The sequence below is a fragment of the Streptopelia decaocto genome (assembly GCF_964273445.1).
Source record: "Streptopelia decaocto genome assembly, chromosome: 5".
Classification (NCBI taxonomy): domain Eukaryota; kingdom Metazoa; phylum Chordata; class Aves; order Columbiformes; family Columbidae; genus Streptopelia; species Streptopelia decaocto.
In genome coordinates this window covers 63,544,231-63,565,982 of record NC_138659.1, presented here as the reverse complement: position 1 = coordinate 63,565,982, position 21,752 = coordinate 63,544,231, and the positions used below count along the sequence as shown (strand labels likewise).

At 37.9% G+C, this 21,752-nt stretch overlaps 1 protein-coding gene and 1 long non-coding RNA gene across 3 annotated transcripts; both read left to right on the top strand.

Moving 5' to 3' along the window:
• Window positions 1-342: 342 nt before the first annotated feature.
• Window positions 343-19,517, top strand: DCLRE1A (DNA cross-link repair 1A). Of its 2 annotated transcripts, XM_082054877.1 has the most exons (9): window positions 343-1,344; window positions 2,969-4,522; window positions 6,328-6,461; window positions 7,616-7,734; window positions 9,428-9,571; window positions 10,488-10,633; window positions 11,682-11,836; window positions 17,909-18,050; window positions 18,686-19,517. In XM_082054877.1, the coding sequence occupies exons 1-9, from the start codon at window positions 927-929 to the stop codon at window positions 18,850-18,852; spliced, it is 2,979 nt and encodes a 992-aa protein (XP_081911003.1). In that variant the 5' UTR covers window positions 343-926; the 3' UTR covers window positions 18,853-19,517. The 2 variants fall into 2 exon arrangements, with proteins under 2 accessions (XP_081911003.1, XP_081911004.1); XM_082054878.1 differs by lacking the exons at window positions 17,909-18,050; window positions 18,686-19,517 and adding an exon at window positions 16,339-17,897.
• Window positions 19,518-19,719: 202 nt separating this feature from the next.
• LOC309440144 lies at window positions 19,720-20,915 on the top strand. The gene is made up of 3 exons (XR_014184140.1): window positions 19,720-19,780; window positions 20,241-20,332; window positions 20,587-20,915. It is a non-coding gene; the product is annotated as an uncharacterized lncRNA (long non-coding RNA).
• Window positions 20,916-21,752: the final 837 nt, after the last annotated feature.

The following is a 21,752-nucleotide window of genomic DNA, read 5'->3' as shown; positions in this document are numbered from 1 at the left end:
GTCTGTCTTAAAGGGAGGGGCCTCCTCATTCATTCCGTGTTTTTACATAGCTTTGATATTCACATCAGCATATTCGCGAAGAGAATCCCCAGTGGTGATTCTAGATCAGCAGATTCAACACAGACTGCTTTTCACGCCCAGCTGCTTTTTTATTTATAAGTGGAGTAGATGTAAAAATAGAACACTACCGCCAGAAAGTACAAACAAAACACTGACAATGTAAACGCTTGGATTTATTTTTTTTTGAGGGGGTTGCGGAAAGTTGTGCGACAGACACGGTGACGAAGCTGCGGAAGCGAATGCGTTGCCGCGGCGGCAAACAGCTGAGGAAAAGGCGCTGAGGAGGAGGAGCCCGCGGCCTTCGGGAACGGCGGGACAGGCCGGGAGGCGGCGGCCTCGGTGCCCAGGGAGGCAACGTGGAGCAGCGGCCTTCGGTGCCCGCGGCGGGAGACTCCGAGGAGGCAGCGGTGGGGAGCGCGGCCCCTCCCGGCAGTGCCGTGCCGGTGTCGGCCTTCGCCGTGCAGGAACTCGCAGCCGAACTCTTCTTCTGCAGTGAGGTGGAGATCAGAGGAGCCGGGCTTCACCTTCCGAGGCCGGGTTAGGTGCTTACGAGAGGGATAACTTAAGGCAATGGCTCACCCTGCAAGTCTTTCTACATCCTGCAGGCTCTGGGTTTGTCTAACAGGAGTAATTACAAATACTGAAAGAGACGCTCATTAAATTATTTTTAGGGTAGTATCCACCATGCTTCTGCCCCATCACGGACTGATCTTTCGTTTGTGGCCCAGTATTGCTTATTTAAAATGGAGTTCAAGTGCTTTTCTGCAGGTAGTGAAGGCGCAAGGAAAGAGAGAACATATTAGAGGAAGAAAAGGTAGATTTGTGAACTGTTGTTTAAAAGCAAGCAGAATATTTCATGTGTTGCCATGTCTGAAGATGCTTTATTGGAAGAGGACATTTGGGAGTACAAATCTATTAGGAAGCAAAAGCATCAGAGTAATTCACAGAGCATCTCTACACCTGTGCAGAAAGTAGGTGATGGCAAGTGCAGGCCAAAAAGAAAGAGAAATGGAAATAAAAAAAAATCTGTAGAAAAACCTGATGATCTTCAGAAAAGCGAGCAGAAATCAAGGCCAAATCCAGATGTAGATCAATGTAAAGATGACAGCAGTGTGCACTCCCAGGAAAGCGTGAGTACCCTCATGGAGCAGAGCTCACAAAATGCAAAGCCTGTTCATGATGGATATTGCCCGAGCTGCCAGATGCCTTTCTCTTTGCTATTGGTCCAGACACCTCGGTGGCATGTTGCTGAATGTTTGGATACTCCAGGATCCACTCAAAAAGGTATGAATAGGGTAAGAAAGAAGCCTTCAGAAAAGGGTTAAAGGCTGCTCACATAGCGTTGCTGTAAACTTTGATCTTCATATTTAGTTCAAAATCTGAGATGGTAGTTGGTGTGATTTTTAGAATGTTATCACTGATTATTTGTCAGTATTTTTTTTTTATATGAATATTTTCAGTTCTTTGTAAAGAATGTGGAAATTGGCATGAAAATCTCATATCAGAATCCAATCTCGAAACATTGTAGAATAGCAATAAAGACTCACGGTTGTTTATCAAGCTCCAGTTTTAGTAGTTTATTGAAGGAATTGAAGGTGTATATTTACCTTTTTAAAATAATGGAACCTGTTTCAATGACTGAGTTAACCCCCCTTCAATTAAGAGGCTATGTTTGACACCAAATTTATTTCTCTTTAGGTATAAATTTTATTATTGTGTGTCTCTGTTGCTGTGCAACTTCTCCAGTTGCGTATGGACAGTTGGAAGCTGTAATCAGTCTGTTAGGCTAATTTACTTGCAGTGTTAGTCCTGATTCATTATGCTTTAGAAATTTTTATACAGAATTATACATGAACGTTTCTGTATCGTAAAACAATGCTGTTTTGTTTTGAGTTCTGTACAAGAGGAATAAAACTGACTCATTCCAATTGCTAGTTTCATGTGGGGAAATACCATGTCTGAAGAGATCCAGGTGTCCCACTTATGTTCTTAATGCACCTCATAACTTTTGAAAAGAGGAAAGCATACAGTCAGGAGACTCAAGTAAAGGTTGTTTTAGGTAACACGGTCACTTTGCTTTTCATCTTTGCAACTTTCATTGAAGTTTCTTCTTCGGAACAGTAAAATGTGAGCCTTCTGATCCCGATTTTGGCAGGACTTCTAGTTTGAGGCAAATGTGCTAACACCTCATTTCCATCTCTTACTTCTATAATTAACAGATTAAAAATCCTGTTTGATTGATACATTCGCCTTAAATCATCAAAAGTTAGGCTGGCAAACTCTCAGCAAAAAAGGCTTAGGGAACAGACACAGCTGTTTTGCTGGCGCCTGAATTGTGAATACTTTTTTCACAACAGTGAATACATGACCTATGTATTGTGTTTGTGGGGTTTGTTTGTTTGATTTGGTTTTTGTGTGTGTTTGTTTGTTTTGGTTTTAATTTAATATGTAACCCAGCAGACAATTTGAAATGGACTTTCAGGTTGATTCAGAATCGAGATTTGGTTTGTTTTGAAACCCATCTACTGGCCTTTTCTGGTGCTACTGATTTGAACTCATTGTTTGAATGTGAGACAGTTCTAAACTAGAAGCCAAATGATTACATTGGCACAGCATTGCAACAGGGTTAAGTACTCTTGTTAGAGGACTGTATTAATTCAGGTATAGTGCTGTGTTAGCAGCAGCTGTTTTGGTTTAGGTTGGACCATTCTCATTTCTAGCTAGCTCAGGGCAGGAGGTCTTGGCAGCTTGAAAACTAGTTTTTGCTTGTGCCATCTGTCCTCCACTATCTGCATTTATAAGAAAAAGCTTCTAAATCGTGTGTCATGTGAAAATTTTATTTTAATAATTATGCCAACTGTATTTGCAAATATATTAACATTACTTTTCCGTTTTACTGTTTTCATAGAGTGTCCTGATGGATTACTGTGCAATTCCACTATCCCATCCCACTACAAGCGCTATAGCCATTTTCTACTTGCAGCAAGCAGAGCAGGGGATTATCTTGGGGACTCTTCAGCAAGCACTTTGGAAGAGCAGATGATATATTCTACTGCTGTAAAGCCCATCTGTTCCCCAAGTCATGCAGAAATTTCACAGAATGAGAAACCATCTAATAATGTAAAAAATGTCACAAATGATGCCTCTTTGTTGATGGTACAGAGTTCACCACAAATGAAGTCTCTAAATATAATCAGTAAAAGTACTTCCTCTTTTGCAGATATTCAAAAGTCTGAACAGACAGGTCAGCTTACACAAACCACAGATAATAGTTGTAAGTTTGAATTTTATGACTTTGCAGCCTCTCAAGAAAGTGGAACAGAAGATCTTTGTAGTCAGAAAGATACAAGTCAGCTAAGTCTACTACAGTCAAAAGCTGACTTCAGTGATTGTGAAATTTCCTATTCTCCACTGAGTACTTTTGAGGAAAGTGAAGAGGAAAGTGAGGAAGAGAAGAAGAAAGTAAAAATATCACAAAATAAATTATTTGAAGTCCAGAACTTTGAAGATGAAGAATCTAATTCTGTGGTGTTTAAAACACCTGATGAACTTTTCTTAAACCAGAAGCCTCAGTATGAGCTCACCAAAATGGGAAACTTCATAACTAAAAAAACCCACTGTGAGGAAGTGAATACAATGAACCATCTAGATCACAGTGTGAAGACTGTTTCTCAGCGTCTCATGAACAGCAAGTTTTGTAATTCATCATGTGTAGATCATCAGCAAGAGGTACTACCCAGTGGATCCTCTTTTCCTCTTAATTGTGAGGATGTTGAGCAGCTGGAATTCATTTCCTCTGCTGCTAAAGTAGGAAACACAGAGTCAGAAGATACTGGTGCTTTGGATTCTGCATACATGAGTTTTGCTGAGACCTCATCAGTGCTAGTCAGAGGAGGTGTTGGGTCTCCTCTGACACAGAAAAGTAATGTTTTGAGGGACCCAAGTAACACTTTAACTAATGCAGATAAAATGATTGCCAACGCAGTCGAAAAAACATCTCATCAGGAGAGTTTGCAGTCAGTACTGGAGAAAGAAGGAAATCTTAATACAGCTGCTGTGTGCTTTCCCAGCCCCACCTCTAAAACAGGGTCATCTCTTTCTTTAGCAAGTATGAATGCCAAGTCCAGTTCTGCAAAAGAACTTAAACAAATGGACATTGGTGTTTTCTTTGGGTTAAAACCCAAAATAAAAGAGGAAAGCAAAGGAGAGACTCGTTTGAGTCAGGGAAATCAGATACCAAGTTCAGTAACTCCCAATGGAAAGAGGCCCAGACAGGGAAAAAGGAAAGCAGAAGGGTCTGTGGAAGATGTAGGAGCAGTTACAGAAAGTTCAAGTGTAAATGGAGCCTGTGCAAATGTAAGTTCTGGTGGCCAACGAAGGTGGAGAAAAAAGGTAAAAGAATTACCTGTTGCAGGTGAAGGAACAGGAAAAAAACACTGCCCATTCTACAAGAAAATACCAGGTAAGAGAGAAAACTCTTGGTTTTTGTAGAGGTTAACAAATTTTGGTGTGAGTTGTATTTTTTTCCTAATTTTAGGCTTCAGTATTCTTCACTCTTCATTATTTAGAGTGCAGCTCATAATGAATTCTTTCCCCTGTCTAAGCTGAGAAAATCTTATGTAGGTGCAGATATTCAGAAGGTCAGCGATGGCTTACTTAGTGAAGTACAGTGAAATTGTTATCTCAGGAAGATGATTTCAAGGACTGACTTTTGCATGTTTTTGGCATAGTAAAAACCATAAGTATTGAAAGATGGATCTCCTTTTTTAAATAATTTTGAATATATCCCTTGTTACTATTGATTCCTAATTCCTGTATTTAATATTTTATGTTGCTTCAGTTGTGCCTGAAAAGAGCGCTGTCAATAGCAATTCTTTCCTTACACTAAGCTTATGATCGAGTTTAGTTTTATATTTGAAATTCATGAGTATTAGAAATATGACGTACTACAACTGTGAAAACAAATGAGAACCAAGTAGAAGAGTTTAACTAAGGAAACAGCCAAGAATTTCTCAGAATCTCATAAAGCAATCACATAAAACACAGGATGATGGATCAGTGGCTTAGAAAGCTTCAGATCCTCTCAGTTCTCTTGATCAGTTATTGTGGGTTCCACGGGCTTGGAGAATTTTCCACATATAAATTTGAAGAGCAGACTGCTGTGCCCACAATGCAATTTTAAATTTGCTTTGTTATTATCTATATTATCTTTATTCTGATTTTTGTCACTATATCTGAATTATATTTGACTGTATTTTCTGTGTTACTAATGATATGTATTTGTCCCTATGGCCTAATAGAATTTAGCATCCGTGAAATTTTCAATCTGTTTCCTCTCAGACACTTGGGGTTTTTTTGGTTTGTGATTTTTAATTAGCTATGGGTTTGGGTTTGGTTGGTTTGTTGTTGTTTTTTTTAATTGCAAATACTTGAAGTTCTAGCTTCAAGTAAGTAAAACTTTTTCTGGTTCTTATAGAAGATGTGGGAAATTCCTGTAACATAAAATAAAAAATATCTTAGTGCTACCAGATGAATTAGTTTTCTGCACCATTTGGTGGTTTTAGAAAGTATAACCCAGTGTGAAAGGACCATTTGTCAGTAAGTTTGCCTTTTTTAAAAACTTACGTTTGCAGAGAATGGGGCTATCTTCTATACAGCTGTTTTTGTGCAACATCTTTATACAAACAGCACCTCACTGAAAGCATACAAGGGCAAATCGGTCACATTTGATCTCAGCAGATACATTGAAAGACCCCCAGATTGCTTTCTCATTAGTGACATGGTAGCATATTTTAAGAGAAATATCAAGTGTAGAATAATTGAGAAATTGAAGTTTGATCACAAAGTGCATTTTGTTAAGCTGTAGTTACCTGTTTTATTTTGTGTTATGACATTGATACTGGTTTTTAATCTACGTGAACTTTCAAAAATACCAGCTGAATGCAGATAAATGTGTTTTATTTGCTTAACTAGTTGTCCTGTGTATACAATAGCAGCTGAACAGCAGATGTTTGGGAGACCTATGGAAGTATTTGTTCGTGGACACTTTGCTAAGCTTTTATTTTAATAAGTGAAAATGCTTTTTGTGACTGTTTACTGATACAGAAACCATGTGCATCTTTAAATGGTTCCTTCAAGTGTGTGGAGTTTAACTGTATTCCCTCTTAATTTGGAAGAAAGAAAAAAGAACAAAAGGAACTTCTAATTAGAAACTAGTTCTGAACTATGCACGTTTACTGACTCATTTCTCTTCCCGTTTTGCTGTAGGAACGGGTTTTACAGTTGATGCCTTCCAGTATGGAGAAATTGAAGGCTGCACAGCTTATTTCCTTACTCATTTTCACTCTGATCACTATTGTGGGCTAACAAAAAACTTCACATTTCCAATCTACTGTAATAAGGTAAGGCCTTTCAAGATTACTAGAGGTTATCAAATCCATATGCAACTGCAATCACTTTTATACTGATGAAAGTAAATGGGAGATCAGAGGGTCAATTGTTGGGTCAATTAGGCACAGCGGATGTGAATAGAGAATCTGGATTTCCCTTCTAAGAAATTCTTACCCTGATTTGACTGATAAGAAGATGATTAGTGAAACTTCCCTGTCTAGATAGCATGAAAAAATTCAGGTTTAAAAGGATCTCTAGAGGCCATATGGTCTCATCTCCTGCACAATGTTGGTCCAACTTCAAAGTTAGGTCAGACTGCAGAGAGCGTGATTCGGTTGAATTTTGAAAATAGGACAGATTCCACTATGTCTCCTTGCAACCTGTTGCAGCGCTTACCCACTCTGAAATATTTTCATAATATACAATTGAAATATCCATTTTTGCAACTTGTTCTTTGTGTGTGCATCATGGAGAGGAATGTCTCCATCTTCTCTATAACTCTATTCAAATGATGGAAGTCTGAATTTAGATTCCACTGAAGACATCTTTTCTGCTCATTCAGTAAATGGAATTCTTTTAGCTGGGTCCTGTGTATTCTGTGCTTCAGGCTTCTGCTACCATTAGCTATCATATGTCCAAACAACACTTCTTTACTCATAACATGGTAGGGCACCTTGCCTAATCAACCCATCCAGAACCTCTATCAAAAATCTCTTTCTGATTTACTCTGGAAGTCTCCTGGAAAGCTCGTGTCCTGTGTTGCCCTTCCAGTAGGTGTTGGCCTGACTGCAGTTCTGTGTGCTAAGATGCAGGGCCTGCGACCTGGAAATTTCCTCAGTTGTTTAAAGAAGGCTTCACACACCTCCTCTTATTGACTTGGCAGTCTGTAACAGAAGTTATTCCAGGGGGAATTCCAGTTTGCCTCCTCTCTGATTCCAATCCATAACCTGTTGACAGGCTTCTAAAAGTTTTCTTTTTTAAAACAGCTTTTTTTCAGTTTGCTTTTTGAGGCTTGAAATGCTACTGAAAGGCATGATTATACCCAGGATCTCATAGTTTCTCTCTAAGCCAGACAGTCTGGCTTTGAGAGCCTTTTTTCTAAAATAAACAAAGGCTTTTTTTAGATTTTGTTCCTATTCCATATTAAATCCTTTCCCTGTTACAGATTACTGGCAACCTGGTGAAGACCAAACTTCGAGTGAAAGAGGAGTACATCCATGTGCTGCCGATGGACACAGAGTGCATAGTCAATGGGATCAAAGTGTTGTTGCTCGATGCAAATCAGTACGTATCGTTACATTTGTTGTGAAATATTTGTATGTACAGAATATTGAAGATAAATAGCTCTACAGATACAGATTATGTTCCCATGATTTTTAGGTTTCACTGGCTCCGAGAAAAGGATGAAAGTACTTCACATTCCTGAGTTGGCTTAGTAACATGCATTTTCACTTCAGAAGTGAATTAGGCATGTATGAGTCTAATTTCTTGCAAGTAGTTAGCTTTTGAAATAAGGGAGTTATTTTTTTACAATTTTTGATAATATTAGCTTAATTTTTTTGTTGTTGTAATGAGTACATTGTGTTAACCGTACACAGCTTGATAAGTTTTAAGCTTGTTGAAAGATTGAATGATTTTTCTAGTGGTCTGAACACTTTAGTTTTTGGTGTCTAGTTGAGAACAACTTCGATTTGACTATCAAATGTGTTAGGTGTCTGTAGCTGCAACTGAAGATAGTGAAATCATCAGCTAAAGAAAAATGTGCTTTGCATCCCGGGAGAGACAAAACCCAGCCAACATTTTGCAAATTGAATTTTAAAGAAAAGCCTGTTGAAATGTGCAACAAGACTTCTGCTGGATTCAGTAAGAAAGGGTGAGATTTTTGTCCCACGTTACACTGGCACTGTGTGGTAATGCTGGATTTAAATTTAAGTAACACCTGACTTCCAGGCCTGTGCTCTTGCCATTCTGCCTCTTGGTGCCTTATTTGGCTGTGGGCTAGAGGACAAGTCCTTTCCCTGAAGTATATATTGAAATGCAGCACTGTGTCACAGCTGGTTTGAATATTACTTATCTTAAGATTTGTTTATAGTTGGAGAGATAAGATTCCATGAAGTCCTTTGAGAACCCTTTCTGGGAATGAAGGAAGCCTTGTTGCTTATGTAATTTGGCCACTTCTTATTTTTCCTATTTGTCTCTATGATCCTCTGCTTCAATTTAAAAGGCATATAAAACTTAGGTACAAAGTTCAACTTTTTGGAGAGGTCATTGTTTTAGCTCTGATTCATGCCAGCTTTTCCTCTTTTGAGATTTCATTTACCCTTTACAGATGATTCATGTCCAAAATAGTGCTGCTCTGGTTTTCCAGTCTGAGCACTTGCCCTTACGACAGCTTTGGCGAGGAACTGCAGAAGATGCAATGGATTTGCTGTGGCCAATAAGAGAATTGTATTTATAACGAGGGAATTCTGGATGGAGGATAATGTTTAAAATCTGCAAATAAAATTTAAAAGGAAATGCTTCAGTAAGTCCTGCAGGAATGAAGATGCATCTGCAGTAACACAATTCTGTTTCTCCTGAATAGGAATGCTGCTTCTCTTTGGTGTGCTGTTTCCTCTTTAAATCAAGTAATAGAACCTCCGAGATTGCAGCTGAGTTAGCATCTTTGTCATGCCTAGAAGACTGAGCATCCCAAAGAGCCGTTAATGCTTGATTACTTTACTGGTGGTGTGATTTTTCCCCCCCACCCCCTCCATCTCAACTGAGAACTTAAGTCTAGATTTTCTATGGCCATAAGGTTGGCTTTAGAATTCCTTTAGAAATTTGGGATTTCTAGCTAAATTAGGCTGCATAGTAGCTGTGATTTTAAAAAGCTGTTCTGTGCATCTTCCTGCTACTGAAGGGTGGCATATCTCAAAAGGCAGCTTATCAGTTTAGAGAACTAACAACATTTGGGTGGGCTTTTTCTTTGTTCCAGTTGTCCAGGCGCAACAATGATCCTTTTCTGTCTACCCAGTGGAACAGTTATCCTGCACACAGGAGACTTCAGGGCAGATCCTTCTATGGAGCGCTACCCTGCTTTAGTTGGTCAACAAGTCCACACCCTTTACCTCGATACCACGTAAGTTATGTTTAACTTTTTTTTGTTTAATATATAACCCTCTTTTCAGTGTAGTAAGACTTTATATGAGCCAAATAAATGTAAGTATAAATGACACTACTGTTTTAACAATTGGTAGCTCTGTTCAGTCTTCTATAAAAACAGATATGTATTGAAAGTCCGTGTATGTCTAACTTGTTCAATTGCTATGCTGTTACATGAGAGAGAACAAAAGTGGGTAGTGGAAAAGATGCTAAGGTATTTGCTGAGATGGGTTTATTTTTTATAAGTGGTATTAAATTCTAGGTGTCAAATTGATGCATTGTGTTCAGCTCTGAAACAAAAGTTTCACGGAACACTGGTCTTATGTGGATTCAACTGTTATGAAAAGGAGTGCAGAGGAATTCAAATAGTGAAAGAATGCCAAATGCTTAAGTCAGTTGTCCAGGTTTTCATTAGACCTTTCTCTGACTCATGTATATAAAATTATTTTTCTGTGTATGATGACTAATGCCCAGCTGCAGCCTTTTATTTCTGTTCCATATGTTTCTGCAAATGAATTATACATTATGTTATGCTTTGTATGCATGACTAAAAATAGACGTAAGGATGTAATTAGTATGTGATACAAATATCTTGCTTGAAAGAGCACTCAGTATTTATAGAGAAAAAATGCAGAACTGAGTGTCAGTGTTATACAAGTTAATAGCTGTAGAGAAAAGATGGATATACTCAATGTGAATTTTATTGCAACAATTTTTTTCTGGGTACCTCAGTGATTTCTAAGAAATAGATTGCAAGTAGACTGAAATAACAGGGAAGGATTACATCTTTTTCATTACTTTGTTATTCCATGCATGCAGTTTTGAGGGCCTTGATAAATTCAGATGTCTTCCATCTTGTGTAATGAAGTGTGTGTCTTGTTTCCATGCCCTAGATACTGTAGTCCGGAATACACTTTTCCTTCTCAACAAGAGGTTATCCAGTTTGCTGTCAATACTGCCTTTGAGACAGTTACTTTAAACCCACGTACTCTAGTTGTCTGTGGCACGTATTCCATTGGAAAAGAAAAAGTTTTTTTAGGTATGTAAAAAAAGTGTACTGGATAAAATAACTAAATAAATATCCAAATTGCTGTTAAAAGACCTTTTCTTGGAGATAGAAAGAGTTGCTTAGTCTTGATGGTCAAGTGTTGTGTAAATAAGTTAAATACATGTGGTAATTCTGTTGCAACTTTTTTAGTTTTCTAATCAATAAGTTTTAACTTTCTGAAAGACACGTTTTTCTGCCATGTTTACAACCGCCTGAACATACAGAAGGCAAATTTGGTTACTAAATGAATGGAGCTATTTAATTGATTGTGGTAAGAAAATTGCTGATGGCAATTAAAAAAACATAAATGAGGTCTTAATGACATTTGTGTTAATAATTTGCTGTTGTTAAGAAACAGCAAAGTGATATAGTTATTCTTAAACTTGTATTTTGCTAACAGTTTTTCCTTCCAGTTTTATATCACATATTTTCCTAAATATTTATATTAATCATTTTTAATGAAATCAGTTTTAACAAGGCATTCCCAAAACCAGAACACATCTTTTCTTAGTTAATGAAAATCTTGTGTGCTATGCTTCACCTGGTTACTGCATTAGGAATCAACATGATTTCCCAAATGCCCACTCTAGAGCAGGCAGTTGCGTACCGTTTGTGCTTTTGAGTGTATTTAGTCATCAATACAAAATTTACTTTCACTGAAATTTAGTCTGTCTTGAAACATGAGCTGTTTGTTGCATGTTCCAAAAGAGGCACATTTCTGGTTTCTTTGAAACCAGTACCAATTGGCCTTAGTAACATTCTATGAAAGAAATATGACTTGGAACTTATCAATGTACTTCTGCTCTCTTTCTTTTTCCAATTGTCATATACAGTTCTGGTGCTAAAATGTAGGAGCCAGGCTTTTTTAACAGCAATTACGGGTTTCTCTTCTCAATTTTAGAATATGAAAACTGTATCATATGGAAGATTATTTTTTTTCATAGTAAAAATGATCCAGCACAGAAATTAGGAAAATCTCCAAAACAAGCAAAAAATTAACTCTTGAAATTTTCTTATTTCTTCCCAATTAATCTTAAAGCAATTGCTGAAGTTCTGGGTTCAAAAGCAAGTATGTCCCGCGATAAGTACAAAACGCTGCAGTGCTTGGAGTCAGCCGCTGTTAGTTCCCTCATCAGCGTGGACTGGGGTGGTACTTTGCTTCATGTTCTTCCCATGATGCAAATTAATTTTAAGGTAAGTTCAGAAAATAAAGTCTGTTGATTAACCTGCTGGTTGACCTTACTCTTGGGCTCTTCCAACCAGTGTTGTGTTTGGTGCTTTTTAACCTCTTGTCACATGGTATTTATTTAGTAAAGTTTTGATGTGTAGCAATACACAGAAAATGAAATGCAATTAAACATTAATAACTGTCTCCAAACGTGATGCACAGAAAGTGTAATTTCACTTCAATGCGATGCTTGTACAAGATAAGACGAGGTTTGTTCAAAGGCTTGCTCTTTGCGGGCCTTTTTGAAGTAGATTTGTGTAATGACTGCAGGATCTGTCCTGTTAGCAATTAATATGTCATGACATGGAGTTCCTGTTTCCAGCCAGTCTTTTATCTGGTATGATGTAGTTAAAAACGAAAAAGATTCTTTTGCCTGTGAGTCTCTCTGTTTTGAGGCAGCACATGAACATGGGCAACTTCCAGTTTGGTGTTTGATGAAAGAGCAATAGGGTTCTCCATGCTCTTCTCCGTTCAGTTTTCTTGTATTTATAATCATATTTTCACCTTTTAAAAGAATATTGTCCTTCTGATTATTTACAGGGGGTTAAGGATACTTGAAAATCAGTGGAAACACACACATTAAAAAATACACACATTGAGTGAGTGAAGGACACACCTCATATATACACATGCTTCAGTTTTTCCACACACAGTCTAACATTTGTAGCAAAAGAAGTAAACCAATTTATTTTAAGGCATCGTTTTGTCTAAGTTGACTTCAAATACACATTTCAGCTGAGATTTGAGACAAGAGGCTTTTGTTGTTGAGAGTTTTTGTGGGAATTTCTTAGTTAGGAAAGGTGACTAATTCCTGGGCAAAAAGAAAGTTTTTCTAAAGAGACTTCAAAATACAGAATGGCATTAAGGCAAAGCAGCAGGCTCTAGATTAAAGGTAACCTCAAAGGAAAACAGTGGTTGCTTATGCCTTATGGACTTGGATTCATTTATTGTTTTGCTTCAGGCCTGCTGTGCCATCTCAAGCAAATCCTTGAGAGCAGGACGGTATTTAGCTGCAGGACCGGTCAAGCTCAGAATTGACCTAAAAAGGAGAAAAAGAGGCTTTACAATTTGGGTGGGAGCTGCAGGAGATGGAACTTAATATCTTAGTGTTTTAGTTGTTGTTCTATAATCTCTTCCATGGTGGGCAGAAAACGAGTAATGGAAATGTGTATGGATTTATTTTTAATGTGTTGTGTTGTCTTAAGCAGTAACATATTTTAGTTTCTTCTGCAGATTTTTGGGTTGCTACGTGATTTTGCTGTCACACGTACGGCGTGGTCACATAGCTGGACGTTCAGGCAGAGGGTGTGGTTATACAATGAGGATGGCGGGACAGCCTTACTTCTCAGAGAAAGGCAGTTGTATCATGTGCAGAGTCTCACCTCAGAGAACAGGAGGTTCTAGACAAATCTGCAGCGTACCAGAAGCAACGTCTGGACCCTGGAAAGGGCCAGGAAAAATTAAAGGCTCCATGGTCTAGTGATCGAGAGTCCTAGTGAAAGAGTCATGGCCCTTTGTACTTGGGCTTTGACTTCATGCGTGAAGTTATTGGAATGTGCTCTCATGTTGTCATCAGTAATTTTGTGTCCATCTAAGCTGGGCCTGCTAAACATCCTGTGATGCCAGTAGCTATGTGAATGCCCAGGTGGCATTTAGTATCAGTTAAATGTGGAGAATGTTAAATGCTTAAAGATGAGGTCATGTTTGTTTATGCTATTTCTGCTCCAGCAGCATCTGTAAACATGATCTTAGTAAAGATGATATTTTTAAGAATAAATTATCTGATTACTTGTAATCTTTCTCTAGTTAAAGAACAATGAATTATACTGGCCTGTTTTCGCAGACTGTGATGTCATCATCCCCAGTTGCGTGTTTTTGTTTTGTGTAGGATTATACAGGTTTTGTCCCAAGTTACTGGCTCATTACTGGGAAAGACAGAGTTTTAATGATCCTCATCACTAAATGCTAATGCCTTCATTATCTTCTGAGTCTCTTCTACCTCTTCTGTTTTATTTGATCCCCAGCCCTATTCAAAAACACAATCCTGCTTTTTAATTTGGGCTAATCTCCTGCTTGTACAGTTTCAGCTATGAGCCTACAAATCCATGAAATCCTTATGGGAGTGTTTGCAGTCAAAACTTCACATTCAGTCCTTATTTAGTAAATTGAGTACATCTGTGATCTTGTCCATCAGTTGCCTTTTTAGTAGAATGCAAATAGCCAAATCCTGATGGTATATTATAGTTATCTCCCAGAAGCCCCAGCTTTATACCCTTTTTTCCCCCTTATGCTTTTTACTAATAGAGTAAATGAAACCTGTCTGTGTTCCAGGCTTGATAGTTTTAAGAACTGTATGCATTATTATTCTGCCTTTTATTATTGAAAAACTTTGCTGTTTCTAGATAAAGAACAAAAAAGCTGCATAAGGTACATGGGTTTACCACAACTGAAGCCTTGTTTGCAGTAACTGTTGATAAAACTGTGCCCAAGCAAAGCTCTCATGTTTCCATAGCTGACTGCTCCCAAGACAACCTGCATGCCACATCTTCCCTTTCTACCCCATGTAGAAAGGAAACAAGTTCATGGTTTTGAGATGCTCCTGCATATATTTCCTTGTTAACAGACTTTCTGCTATGATCAGGGTCTCGTTTTTTTCCTGATCATTGAGTCTCCAGATTGCTCAAAAACATTCTGGGTTGTTGGTTTTTTTTTTGTTTGTTTGTTTTTGTTTTTTTTTTTTTTTTTATAACATTGGTGGTTTTTTTGACTGCTTATTCAGGAATTTTAGAAGTATTTTTGCAGTCTTCATATTGTGAATATTTTTTCCTTGTGGTGGCATTGTCCAACTGTTTAATTGCAGTTTTGAGGCTATCCGAAATCTGTTTTTCTCCATGTTGATTTTCAGGAGTAATATCAAGCATGTTTTTTTCATTTTGGAGTCAGCTGTTTTATTATTTGTGAACAACTAGCTTAGCTGTTCATGTATGATTTATAGACAAACACTGTATTGATTCAGCAGGGAGCGTCATTCACCTAAAAGTCATAGGCGCTTAGAAAAGTACAGAAACCTCTCTGTCTTTCCCTGTTACCAGAGTTTAAAGACTATTGTTGGTACCTTCTACCTAGAACTGAAGCAAACAAAAATGAATAGTGACCATAATAGTGTTAAATCCACCATGAAAAACAGGTGGATCAGTGAATGTTTTTCTGACAGATTGACCTTTTTTTTGTAAACCTGCAGCATCCTTGCAATATGTGCTTATACCTGAGATTTTTACTTGGCCAGAGACTCAGTGACAACGTATGGTGCATTTGTCTTTTCTGTGTGAGCTATCTGTGTCAAGATACTTGTATTTCTATACAAATGCAGCCACAGTGAGGGAAACTGTGCTATCTGGCCTGAATGTTTCCATCACCTTTTATCTTTGTTTATTTGAATATTGAATTCTGAGCAGTTTTCTATCACTGCATCAGGAATTCTGTCACTGCCCCAAAAATCTGTTGAAGAAACAAGTTCATATTTGAGGAAAAAAGCATGTCTTTTCTGCTTTATAAATTCATATAGGTAGTCTCGATCTGTAGTTAGAATGAAAGCAGTCCCATTCGTAATATTGAATACCTGGCCAGGTATCACCAGACTTCTGTATTTTTATCTAGGCCTTATGACAGACCAATACTTGAGATGAATGTTTGGCTAAGATGTGTGTAGTTCGAAGGGTAAAACTAGAAAGAATAAGCCATAGGGGATCAGAAGCAGCAAAAATACAGTGGCAGAGGAATAAGTTTATTGTGTTGTTGGATTGTGTGGGGTTCTTTTTGTTCATTTGGGTGTTTTTTTTTTTTTCCAATGTAGAGCTCTGGCTTTCTTGAGTTTGTTTATTAGGAGTTGATACCAAACTGAGATTACATGCTCAGATGAATGTTCTGGGTATTTTTAATGGATTGACATCTACATACATTTTAAAAAATATAATTTTTATATGTGTCATGTTATTTATTAAAATATTTATAAAAATAAACTGTGGATTGCTGCAATCTTGCAAGTATACTTGATATTGATGTGGTGCTTCACTGCTGTACTTGAATTTACTCATTATGAGGATTGCTGTGTGTACTGATGAGTAGCTGTTCATGAATAAGCCAAATGAGTTGTGTTAGGGCTGATTGTAAATTAACTGTTTAACTATGTTTGAGTCTTCTCTTATCTTAAGGAATCTGTCCTGCTGACTTCAGCAACACTGTAGATAACAGGCTGTCGTGGTGATTGAAAGAGGTCAATTTAGCAATGAAATATCCTTTTAATTTTAAAAGGATGAAGGTTTAGAACAGTGTTCGCTAAAGAAATAAAAGAATAAATTGGAATGTGTATTTAAAGTGGATTTGTTATAAATAAGCACAGTAGTAACTTGTTTCGCGGAAAGAGGCCATCTTTTCTAAAATGCATGCGTGGTTCTTTTGCAACAAACAGTTTTTTGTAACAATAAAAAATTGAGGCTCCTGCCACTTGAATATGCAGTGGGAGATTTCCAGAGAACTGGGCTTTCAGGTCTGTGCACCTCTCCTCTGCTGCTCAGCTCACTACTGGCCCGTACTCTCATTGAGGTGAAATTTTCAGAACTGCTTATGATTGAAAAGCACAAATAATTTCTGATGAGATCAAAATTACATCCTTAATGTGAATGTTTCACACTTGATATGTAACAATTTGAAAACAGATTAGCGTTGGTTAATATAGTAATCATTGTATTTGAAGTACTGTATTTAGATTTAATTAAAACAAGGGGAGAAAATATATTAATTACTACCTTAAGCTACGTTAATCTTCCTAAACTGAAGTGTGAAGGAGAATTAGACCACTACGGCTGCATCTTTAATCTAGTGAGGACAGAAGATTAGCAGTGTATTAAGAACCATGGCAGCTGGCCATACTGCCCGTTGCTGAGTGAAGCGCGTGTTGTGGTAGTGTTTTTTTGTTCTTTTATGTACCTAGTTTGATGGATTTTGTATTTTGCTACTGGGCATTATGCTGAAGGTGCTATTAAGTGTGACAGTGTCACAGGCAGTTTTCTGCTTCCCTGCTTAATAATTTTCAAGTGTCTGACAAGTTGGTTAGTGTTCTATCACAGCATATCTATCCCCATCTCCTCACCTTTTCAATATCAGTCCTTATTTTGTATTTTTCTTCCTGCTGCTGATATAAAGTTTATGATTTTGAGTTCTATAGTCTTGCAGGGCTTTCAAATCGACAATGTGCCTTGAAGCTTTTATACAGAACACATGAAAATGATTTTCTAATTTTGATTTGAAATAGTACTGACTTCACTTTATCCAGGAATAGGATTGTACATTCCTTATGCTTCCCTCTCATATTTTTCCTGATCCTAGATAAAACAACATTGAAGGCTAACTTAGCCAACGTGGAAACTTTTTCAAGCTAACTTTTTTTTTTTTTTTAGAGTAAAGAAATAAGAGGTGGTTTCCTTCCTATAACAAATGGGGACGTGGTAAAACATGGTTTGGTGCTCAGAGAAATACTCAACTCATGCACTGGATTGCTGTGAGATTTTGGGTAACTTGCTTAATTAACCCTGAGCACTTCTGGACATAAGCAGATCTCAGGATCTCAGTGGCACTTTGCGTTAACCAGATGATTTTGCACTGAAGTCAGATTTCACCATCTTGTATCACCATTTGGCTGCAAGAGTGCTGACTTCTCACTGAGAGGAGGAAATCAATGACTTGGAGAGCAAGTTCTGTAAGAAGATGGGATTATGCCTTATGTGTTCTGATCTGTAATGCATAGCTATTAATATGTGCTTATTCAGGTGAAGCAATTGAGATGCTAAAGTACAAGGTGCTCTGCAAATGGTAATATTTATCATTAATAATTTCAAGGCAGATGGCATTTAAAATAAAAAGAGTTAATATCAAAACCTTAAAATAAAATTTAGTCTGAGGTCTCTCCATTATGAAATCTCCAACCTTTAGACTTATAAGATACTTAATGGGATTAAGTATATGCTATATTCTTTTCACAGAGTTTGCAGGATCACTTATATAAGTTTTCTGAGAATTTTGATCAAGTTCTGGCTTTCAAACCTACTGGATGGACCTACTCTGATTCATGCCTTTCTCTGGTGGATATCAAACCTCAGACAAGAGGAAGGATCACTATATATGGTATAAGTGTGGTAAAGATTCAGTGCATTTGATTTTGTGTGGATCCTTTTCATAATTGTATTCTGCAAACTCCTACTGTTCTTTGTAACCAATGCTTTTTCTGATAAATCATTGAGAAGCTGAACAGATGGTCTCTCCATGAGAGGTCTGGGAACTGAGTAGTTGAGAACACTGCGGATTTTTACATACATTTTGCTCCTGTCCTCCTTGTGCAAATAAAGGCTTTTATCTGACACAGGTAGAGACTTCAGGGGTGAAGTCTTGGCCCAGCTGATGCTGCTGACAGTGCAGCTCCAGAGCCAAGACTTTGTTCCATACTCTACTCATTTGTGAGAAACTGTAGGTCTTCCTCTCAGTTCTTTTCCGTGGGTGGAGTTGAATCTCTTGTCATTCATTCAACCAAATCCTCGCTGTCACTCCGTTTGCACGGATGAATTACTTGGTAACTTAATGCAGGGTAATTTTCCATAAGAAAAATCTGGAGTTTCATTTTACCTCAGCTATAAACTTTAGATCTCAAATATGAATTTAAAAAAAAATATTATCTAAAGTATTTCTTAGCTGGAATGCTTACAAAACTGTTTTGGCAAGAAACGGAGTAAACTAACAGATTGCTGTTGTTTGTTTCATTTCAGGGATTCCTTACAGTGAACACAGCAGTTACCTGGAAATGAAGCGTTTTGTTCAATGGTTGAAGCCACAGAAAATCATCCCCACTGTAAATGTCGGTGACTGGAGAGCCAGAAGCTCGATGGAGAAGCATTTTAGAGACTGGATGATTGAGGGTAATAGGCATAAATAAATATAAGGAAGAATGTATATTTCAAAGGAGGTAGACTGGAGTGGGAACTGTGAGTTCCTGTGAGTTTTATTTAACTCCATTTTCCACAGAGCTTTCTTTAGGGAGGACTAAGCTGCCGTTTTCCTGAGAAAGCTGAATTTTTTAAAAAATGCACCTTGCTTGCTTATATACCTACTACTTATTTTTTCCATAACTTAGTAACTTCTTTGCAAATATCTATTTCAGGTTATTTTTATTTTACTCCTTTTTCCCCGTTCTTAGTTTTCCTCAGCTTATGGAGATGCTCAGATGTATAATGCTGGGAAAGAAAACGCTTCCAGGTTACTCATTTCTGAAAATAAGTTAATTGTAAGAAGTGAGACAATATCAAGCTTATGTCACATGCTATCGATTCAGGCTTCAGAGAAGCTTGTTTCATGAGGCAGAACTGGCTGCAGTTTAAATCATGTAAGCAAAATTTACTTGACTCAGGCTCTTGCAGCCTATGTACTTTAGAAAATGATTTTTATAAAAGGCATTGCTACCTACATTCCATTCCAGATTTTTAGGTTTGTTTTTTGGGAGTTTTCTGGGGTTTGTTTGTTTGTTTGGTTTGTGTTTTTTTTTTTTTTTGTGTGTATGTGTTGGTTGTTTTTTTAATAAAGAATGTACATGATGTACATGAAGCCTGTGTGTTCTTTCTGAGCAAAATACTTTATTTTCCAATACTGTAGTTGCTGATCTGAGAACCTGTCTGTGGGATCTTTGGTGACTGTTCTGTATATGTTGGTTGTGTAAGATTGTTCCTGTGTCCGGTATTGCAAATTCTCAGCACGTGGTCAAAGCACAGAAGCGGTTCCTCTCTCCTACAATGCGTTTGGGTTTGCAGGCTTGTTACTTGAATTCTGGAAAAACAAGAAAGGCAAATGTTAGTACTGGCAGCAGAAAGGTAAATTTCATTTTGCATTTTTTCCCCTTGAATCCTACCAGATTATCAGTGCTGTATTTCTGATACTGAAGTATATGTCAGGACACACTAGTATTTTAAGCACTAAAATAAAATGCTTTCCAAACTTCCAGGACTTACGGAAGTTGCATCATGTGTAAAGAATCACTCCCCAGCCCCCCAGAATAGCTTGTCTGAAAAGCTTCGGTGCAATTTTTTGTTGGTAAAGCATTTATTTAATGTATAAACAGATCCTTGTAGGTGACAAGGTCTGTAATGTGAAGTCACTTGGTTTTATTTCTGTATTTTGTGAGAAATAGCTGTATGAAAGTCTGGGAAGTCACTCTTACATTGATTCATAATTATTTCAGTACATTAGTACATTCACTGAAATATGGCATTGTTAAATGCTTCTGTTTAAATTAAGCAAAGGAATTTGATTTTTTTTTTTTTTAAATTTTAGATATTGCATTATTCTAGCTAAATACTGCAAGAACTGATAACTGTCTTGGATTGGTGTGCTCGTTCTTAGGATTCCACTCCTTTGTGGAGCAGGTGTGTGAAAATGCATCTTTTACAGCCCTTCCAAATACCAGACCTGAATTAATGCCTTGTACAAGAGAGCAAATTTGGGCATTCTGTTGGGCAAGTAAATGCTTCTAGTAGTTGCATCGTTCAGGAATTAAACGTGGTTTTTTGGCCTGTGAAGTCTTATTCCTGACTAATTTTGCACCAAGTAAGAGGGGCTGGAGTAAGTACCCTAAAGTCAAAATCTTAATCACAGTTCTGACATCTTCTTGCTGCCATAGTTGCATTTTTCAAGACCGAGTATTCCTGATGAGAATGCGTGTGGGCTCTCAGCGTGCTGGTGCTGTTACAGGTTTGTGATGCCGTGAGTTCACCTGCATGCCAGTGACAACCAGAATAATGGGCTTTCGGTGCAGCTGAGAGGTGTGAGACACCTGCTGCCTCCGTGGCTCTTTGCTTCCTGCCGTTGGTTTCGACTCTGTTGCCCAGAATGAAGGACTTATTTATAATTTTTTTCTGAAAGCAAACTTACTTCTGAAACAAACCACCAAAATGATGTATCTTGGAAGATGTTGACATTGGCATCTGCTGGGCTGACCCAGTTAATCCTGCTGTGATTCGGAACAGATAGTGGCAGGCTTATGTCAGTCAGCAGAGCAGAATGAGCTTGTGCTGGGTTCCTTTTTGTCCCTATGTGCTCGGGTGTTTTTCCCATTGCCCTCTCCGTCATAGGTATTCCTGCATCAATCTGCTGGTTGCTTTCATTTCTCCTTCTTTTTGGTTTGCATTTGCCCTCCTACCAGCTATTTTTTGTGGATAGACTTGAATCCTGCAGCATTTCATCCACCTTCTTGTAGGAGATCTCCACGTTACCCAGTTACTTGGACTTCTTTGTATGGAAAAACATATTTTTGGAATCAAAACTCAGGAAGAAATTACTGGTTTTGTTCTTATAGTAAAGGAAGATAGCTAACAGGCTTGGATTGCTTAGATTGCCCAGGAGGACATAAAGGGATTTCCACATCTGCTTTAACTAAACAAGAAGACCTTTTCTCTTGTGTAGGTTGTTCCAAGGGATGGGTCTCTGATCACAGCAGGTTCGGTCTGTTGGGAGCACAGACCTGTGATAAACCTGATTTCAGCCTTATTGCACAGGTGTCATTAATTAGCACTTAGCGGCTCCACGTTTTGCAATGAGTGAATTTTTTTTCAGTCTTCTGGCTGTGTTGGCATTAAAGATGCAGGAGCGGAAGCATTAGTTATTTTTGTTCAGAGTGGTGGCTCTGACTACAGCAAAGGTCCTGCTTCAAAGTCAATAGATGTGGATTTTTGGTCTCTTGTGCTATAGAAAGACTAGACCAGGGTCCCCTGGACAGTGGGGTGGATGAGCTGGTCTGTGTCCTTCACATCAAGTGAGTGTCACTGACACAAATAATACCAGATTTTA

What these genes read in the sequence shown, in the direction of transcription:
- DCLRE1A (XM_082054877.1), top strand. Translation starts at nt 927, where the DNA reads ATGTCTGAAGATGCTTTATTGGAAGAGGACATTTGGGAGTACAAATCT. An exon ending in TCCAGGATCCACTCAAAAAG is followed by an intron (nt 1,345 to 2,968) that starts GTATGAATAGGG and finishes CTGTTTTCATAG; the next exon opens with AGTGTCCTGATGGATTACTG. An exon ending in ACCCTTTACCTCGATACCAC is followed by an intron (nt 9,572 to 10,487) that starts GTAAGTTATGTT and finishes TCCATGCCCTAG; the next exon opens with ATACTGTAGTCCGGAATACA.